The 7,605-nt window shown below is 43.6% G+C and overlaps 1 protein-coding gene across 1 annotated transcript; it reads right to left on the bottom strand.

Annotated features, from left to right (window-relative positions):
* Positions 1-284: 284 nt before the first annotated feature.
* Positions 285-4,335, bottom strand: LOC145630771 (uncharacterized). The gene is made up of 6 exons (XM_081682944.1): positions 1,803-4,335; positions 1,598-1,729; positions 1,203-1,523; positions 990-1,127; positions 806-916; positions 285-728 (listed from the first exon to the last, which is right to left on the bottom strand). The coding sequence occupies exons 1-6, from the start codon at positions 2,667-2,669 to the stop codon at positions 318-320; spliced, it is 1,980 nt and encodes a 659-aa protein (XP_081539070.1). The 5' UTR covers positions 2,670-4,335; the 3' UTR covers positions 285-317.
* Positions 4,336-7,605: the final 3,270 nt, after the last annotated feature.

The raw sequence follows: 7,605 nt of genomic DNA, 5'->3' as shown, positions 1-7,605 counted from the left end.
TTAATAGCAATTATTTTTAGTTAATTTTTTATTTCCTTTTTTGGATTTTTATATTAAAATTCAAAAATCAGCCTTTCTCTCCGTTTTATTTTTCCTTTTTATTCTTCCTTTTGGGGGAGAGAGTCGGATAATACCCTCCATCAATAATGAAAATGACGGAATTTTTGCGCAAAATTGTTATCACATTTGCAAACACTAACATACACTAACATAATAATAGATAAATTCACAATAACAATAAAGTACAATTGTCTAAATAATAAGCCAAAGGCAAAGTTCTACAAAAAGTCAAAATAAAATGCATATACAGAAATAAACTACGACGCCGGAGGACGTAGGCCCATCATGCCATAAAACTGCGCCGTCCGAGGAGTCAACTCTCCACCAGCTCCGGCCTCAGCACCAGCTCCAGCCTCCGTAGGAGGAGGGAAACTCAAAACAGGACCGCTCCAGTCAAGGTCAACCTGAGGCTGAGACCGCAGAGGCTGCTGCGATGACGAGCCAACCTCGTACATCCCACCACCTCTGAAAGCCGAGGTAGCTTCTCCTACCGGTGCAGCAGGAGCACCCTCAGAAGAAGACCCTGAGCCCTCAGCAACATCGGCTCGAGCAGCCTCAGAATGACCACCTCTACCTCCTGATGAAGTGCGACGACGTCTCGAGTTAGACCTCGCCGGCTCTCTCCGCCCCTCAGGCCTTGTACGGGTGTGAGAAGCAATCGGCTGACCCTGCAAAAAGAATTAAATCAGAAACAAGGTAAAAAACTGAAGCCATAATGCAGATATAATGAGTAAAGAAAAGTTACCTCTCGGACAGCGTCGTCTCGACGACAGGTAGCCGCGTTCCTCATCCGGACGAGTTGGCTCCGGAAGGCATCTATGCATCGTGCCATAGCCGAAACCACCTCGCGTGAGAACTGTCAAGGAAAGTTAAATCAGTAAAAGTGCATGATAACTGAATACAAGACTCTGAAGTAAAACTAGGCTTACCCTAGTCTGGTGACGAGGAATCGACCGCTCCACGAAGCGCTCGCCCTCAGGAGCCGGAGAAATCATATCCTCGATCGGCCCGTACATCCCCTGGTAGTGGATGGACATACGGGGTGGCACAAACTCAGTGGGACCATCCTGCTAAGACAGAAAGAAATCTGTAAGGTATCACTTGGGGGCTACTCAGCGAAAAACAAAAGTTAAGGATCTTACCCTCACATCCTCGGCCGGTACAGGGGCTGGAGCTAACAAAGGAAGTAGCTCCTCGGCATAACTCCGCCCAAGGATCACATGGGACCGCCAGAGGGAACCAGACTCCTCAGCCATGCTCGACAACTCTCTCTCGTCAAACATGTGACGTGGTGGAGGAGCAGGAACAACAAAAATATCGGAAGAGTGCTGTCTAGCAACTCTCTCTCCTAAGTATACAACCGCTCCATAGGTCCCCAAAAAGTAGCGACGCTCAGCAGAGTACTGTGCGGCTAATCCAGGGACTGTCCAACCACCCCATGGTCGGTATACTACCTCAGGTCCCTATAAGAATACCAATCAGGTAAGAACATGTCTAAAACGTCGCAGAAGAGCAAGATAAACACTAAAAGTCGTACCGAGATGATCCGACTCCGGACACGTGCAGTAGACAGGTCCACATGGTGGCCGCCCCAAGAGGCGCTCGCCGGATACCCCCTCGGCGATGGTCTCGCCGGCGCAATGGAAGGAAAGTACTCGTAGAACCAGATCTACAAGGAGTTCAAAGCATGAATAAATGCTAACTAACATGTAGGGTTAAACTTTATAGGGAATAATGTTTACCTCTACGACTTTCCAGAAAGCAGACAAAGCAACGTTCGTCCTAAAGGACCGGTGGCGACACGAGTCCCTCAGTGCGCGAACGAAGTCAGTGTAGGCCAAGCTGGCCCAGTCATAAGTCCCGATCCGCCGGAGATCGCGAACAGCAGGGAGGTAGTAAAGCAATGCCCTACTACCCCTGTCAGGGGAAAATGTCCCTGACAACAACATCAGCACAAAGATGCGCACCCACTGCTCTCGGGTGGTTGCATCGTCATCAAGAGCCGCTGCCAGCGTCGAGCGGCGAATCCCTCTAGCGCTGAACTGAGTCATCTCGACCTCAGCTCGGGCTCGAACAGCAATCGGCCCCAACAGTTCCTCGACCTCTGGAGAAAAGACGTCGATACTGCCGTCGAATGGCAGTGGCACAGAAGAGAACTCTAGTCCCGTGATGAGACTGAAGTCTGTAGGAGTGACCATCATCTCACCCCATGGAAAATGAAAGGTGTTGGTGGTGTCCCAGAAGAACTCCACCAGAGCGCGTACTACGTGGTGACCCCCGCTGGAGGCAACCATAGCCTCGGAGGTCTCAAACAGGGCAACCAGTCCGCAAGACTCCCATAGGAGTCTCGTCTCTCGATCTCTGGCGATATGCATCCTATACAAATCGCTTAGACCATCGCAGCAAGAGCCGTGATTTCGTGTCCTCCCAGGCTCGGTTCCCCGTCTCACCCTCTCAGAAATGTGGTGGACAGGGGCAAAGAACAAGGTCTGCTCATCCCACTCTGGGAACTGACCAAGCGAAGTGGACGGTGTAGTGTCATCCTCCACGGGCTCATGCTCCCGTCTAGTGTTTCGGGACCGTGAACCCGAGCCTCTTTGTTTAGCCATGCTACATTGTGCAGAATCATCATAAATTAAGGTTCTATAGTATCTAAAGGTTCGCCTAGCTGCATGATACTATGTTCGCAAAAACAGAGTACGTAGTACTAAAACAGAGCACAAATTCAAATTGAGCATGACAACATTTTTTCAAGCAATCAAACAATTTCTTGCAATACTATAGTGATTATTGTGACAAATTGAACAAGAATTGCTAGCAAAAAAAACAAGAACGGGTCGCATTTTTCTTCACGACCTTAGGAGGTCCAACAATGGCGGATTGCTCATTTCTTCATCAAATTGAGTCAAACAAGTCTCAAATTACTCCCAAAGCAATATACAAACATAAACAAGCAATTTCATGGCATAAAACTTGATAAACAAAGCAAATTGAGCATTATAAGTTTCGAATTTTCATGAAATTCGTGAATGAACATGCCAAGAATTCGTAAAAACCGGTGTGAGTTGGAGGAAAACTTACATAGGTCAGGAATATGGATGAGAAGAGCTTTTATTTGCAGCAAATTTGAGCGAATTCGGTTGAGAAACGAATGAGCAACGATCAATTGAAGTTTCGACTTCTTTCGAGCAGCGTTCGCAACAAACCAGAGCACGAAATGAACTGAAAACGGGAATTTAAAGTGATTCCCGTGCTGGCGCCAGTCCCTAGGCATTGGCGTCACATTCTGTGCTTGGCGCCAGACGCCAATTCCAGCGTATGGCGCTAATGCCATAAGGCTGGCGCTGATTGATTTTCAGCGACGCCAAAGCAGCCAACCACCTGTTGGGGTTGTGCTAGCTTTCTGCAACATATTTTGGGTTCCTTGGTACGCCAGTTAGCCTCTCTAAGCAATTTGACATGATTAGGTAATCGGCTTGATTACATAAAATGATCGACCTGATAAAAAGATCGTCTCACTTAGCTTAAAGCGCCTAAGCATTGGCTCATTAGCATAAAGCACCGACATACAGGTTCAGGAGCAAAGAGCACCGACATACAGGTTCAAGAGCAAAGAGCGCCGACGTACAGGCATAGCAATTAGGAATGGTTTTGGTCTTCTAGAATATTCTAGAAGGTTTTATCATTCTTAATTCAGTTAGGACTCTTCAGAGTTTTAATTAGATCAAATAGCATTTTCGACTGAAATTATATTATTTTATCTTCCAGTATGGGAAAATTATCAGAATTTCGAAAACGCGTTGAAATCCGAATTGGCGTCTAACCCCAGGCCTTGGCGCCTGTAGACACCTAAAAAGGTCTCCCCAACACCAAACCCGATGATAAATAATCTTTCACCGCCACTGTTGGTCGGGTTTAGTATTTAATCCCGAGAGTGCTTAAAAAATTGTATTTTATTAAATTCTTATTTTTGAAAGGTCCATGGATTAGTCTTGGTGTTTGGTAAAAGCATAGTTTTAATTTTAGCCCAAGTTTGTTAATTAATTTTAAGCCCAAACCTTTTTATTTTATTATTTATTTTTGGCCCAAACGTTTTATTTTATTTTATTAGTCCAAAAAATAAAAAAGGCCCGAAATTATCAATCGGCACTTAAAAAGCCGAAAGAACTTAGGGTTAAAAATGAATTTAGACGGAAAAATGGACTGGAACTGACCGTGTCACGGTACAGCTTGACCGTGTCACGGGAACTGTTCCCGTCTGACGGTGGGACTTCCCGTGACACGGGAGGTCTGCCGTGACATGGAGAGTTCCGTGTCCTTTCCGCGTAAACCCTTAACGCGTTTTCCGTTCCGTTTTCTGAAAATTTCCCGCGTCACTCCAAAACTGACCGTGTCACGGAAACTTGTACCGTCTGACGGTACAGTCTGACCGTGTCACGGTACAGTCTGACCGTGTCACGGGATACTTTTTTAGGGTTTTTATCATTTTAGGGTTCCGTGTGTTCCCTCAGCACATTTCCCTATAAATACCCCCTCATTTCTGATGTACGGGGCAAGGAGAATTCTATTATTCTTATTTTACTCTCTTCTATGCTCTTAACCTAAACACTAACCTACCCTTTTCACTTCAAAATTCCTTCTTCAAGCACTCAAAGGAGTCCATATTTCACTCGAGGTTCTGTCCTTAAACCAAGGCGTGAAAGGTAGAATCGTTTGAGGGTTTGGCCCCAAAATCAACCTTACTTTATTTAATTTAATTTAATTATTGTTTTGTTATTTCCTTGAAGTTAATAACTCGTTTATTATTTTGTAGTTGCAAACAAACAGATTCAAAGTAAGGATCATGCTCTTTTTACTATTGTTATTTTTCTAACGATCTTTATGTTGTTGGAATTATGATTAAATTGGTTTTTATATTAATATTGATTCTATTATTTATTTTGATCACCATATTGCATGTTAAAGGGAATATGTAATTGAAAATCACGACTAATAAGATAATTTGGACAACCGGTTTAGGATCCTTTTTAATCTTGTTGTTTAATCAAGTGATCACCAAATATTTAGAATTATGTGTGCATTAATCTTGAACCAATTTAGTTAAATAAAAGTTTGGAGGGAATTGAAATATTGTTTGTATGCCTTTGAGATCACAGGAATGCTTTTCAATATAAGAATCGAGTAGAGGCCAATACGGGCGAATGTGACTCCATGACTCACTTCGTACCATCATCCCCGATCCTCCTTTCGTGGTTCCGAACCATATGGAGTTAGTAATCTCATGGATTATGAATGGGGTGTAACCTTCACGGGTCAATCGTTGTTGCCTATCGTTGTCCCTTTATCGTGGTTGCCTTTTATGATCCGTGAACGGTTTACAAGTTCCTTAAAAACTTGTTGGCGGCTCCCTACTTTCCTTGTACCTAATCGTGTCCCTTATCATGTATGTCAATTCCCACTTCCTCTGAGTGCCAAGCATATTCACAACATGCTTTTAACGTAGGCGCACTTCGAGCGACGCCTACAATTTGGCGACTCCACTGGGGAGGATTCTTAATTATTTATCGATTTGAGTGATCGGTATTTAATTAAGATGAGTGGATGAGACTTGAAAGATTCTTGAAAAAAATATTCCTGTGATTAATTTGGCATTTTTGCATCTACAAAGACGTTTTAACGTCGCATTCAAGTCTGTCTCGTAGGAAAAATTGGATAACTTGGTTGCGCGCGAAGGAAAACAGGGCACCAGTCAGATTTTTTGACTGTCGTGTCACGGCAGAGTCTGTCGTGTCACGGCAGTCCTAAAATCAGTCCGGTGACCTATTTTCTTTTCCCACAGTCGACTTCCTTCGATTTTTCTGAAAAATCGTATGTGTTCTACATGCGTCTTAGCCCCGGGGAATTTAAGCTCTATCAACCCAAAAACGCTCATGGCAATAAGGGTTCATCCGAGTCATTAAATTCACCCAAACCATGGAGTCGAGTTCGATTTCATCACGAACTCGCGGAGCCGCCCGTTGGCATACACCCTCAAGGGAGGCAGCCTTGCTAACGCGTCCAAACTCTTAACCATGGTACCCTTTTGACACCCAAAGCTTGACCAATAGTTGAACATAGATCTTGACTTTAGGTTGCGAACTTTTTTTTGCATCATCGTGCCTAAATGTTATGTGTTTGTTCGATGCTAACCCTAATGTGTTTGCTCTTTTTGTTTGACCCATGACCGAGGGTTTTTATTCTCACATAGTAATTAGTACGGACTTAAAATCGATTAAAATCTAAAAAAATCACAAAACTGACCTGGAACTGCGCACCGTGTCACGGCATGTTCTGCCGTGTCACGGTAAACAGTGCCGTGACATGGGAAAGTCTACCGTCTGACGGTAGACTGCACCGTGTCACGACAGTTTGCACCGTGACACGGTGCCCAGGAAAGTGTCCTGTCAGTCTTGTTCTCGATTTTTGTGCGAATGTTGTGTCCAGTTTTGGGTCGTGTCTAGCTATACGGTCAAAACACGCGTCCATAACCTCACTTAATCACTCACATGTCGTGTTTACACACTTTTTTGCTTTAAGTCGTGCACCACTTTTTTGACCGTATTTTAGGGAAAGTCTTGTTTTTATGTCTTTTTTTTAAGTCGGATGGTATCCTCCCTTTAAAAACAAACAAGCAACGTTTCAAAATTATTATTATTATTTTTTTTTTTTTTTTTTGACCGTTTCAAAAAAAAATAAAATAAAATAAAAAAATTTGACCGTGACACGGGAATTTATCCCGTCTGACGGGAGAAGTGTCCCGTGCCACGTCACCTTTTAAAAAAAAAAAATTGACCGTGACACGGGAATTTATCCCGTCTGACGGGAGAAGTGTCCCGTGCCACGTCACCTTTTGAAAAAAAAAATAAAATATTTGACCGTGACACGGGAATTTATCCCGTCTGACGGGAGAGGTGTCCCGTGCCACGTCACCTTAAAAAAAAAAAAAATTACCGTGACACGGGAATTTATCCCGTCTGACGGGAGAAGTGTCCCGTGCCACGTCACCCCTTTTCAAAAAAAAAAAAAAAAAAATAATAAAATTTGCCGTGACACGGGAATTTATCCCGTCTGACGGGAGAAGTGTCTCGTGCCACGTCACCCCCTATGAAAAAAAAAAGCGTCAGTTTAGTCTTTCGTGTTAATTTGGTCCTCGCGTCAGTCATTTTGGTTATTGTTCACATGTCTAGCCATACGATCATACCACGAGTCTTATAACATCACTTGATCACTCACGAGTCAAGTGTAGTCCACACACTTTCTTTATGTTCCGACTCGAGTCGTGCACCAGGTCGTTTATGATCGTATATTAGGTTCATGCACCCTTTTTTCGTCATAATAAAAAAAAATGAGTGGAGTTTTCTCACCTGTTTTCAAATGTCTATTTTTTCCTTCCTTTCCTATCTTGAGCAATGAGTCAAACAATTAAGTGAATTGTTTTATTTCACAGTACTTGTTCAAGGAACAGAGATAGATCAATACGGTTCGAGTCATTACCGCAACAATCTC

The sequence above is a fragment of the Chenopodium album genome, chromosome 5 (genome assembly GCF_948465745.1).
Source record: "Chenopodium album chromosome 5, dcCheAlbu1.1, whole genome shotgun sequence".
NCBI lineage: Eukaryota > Viridiplantae > Streptophyta > Magnoliopsida > Caryophyllales > Amaranthaceae > Chenopodium > Chenopodium album.
Note: the sequence above shows the minus strand (reverse complement) of the source record. Positions and strands in the feature narration are given on the sequence as shown.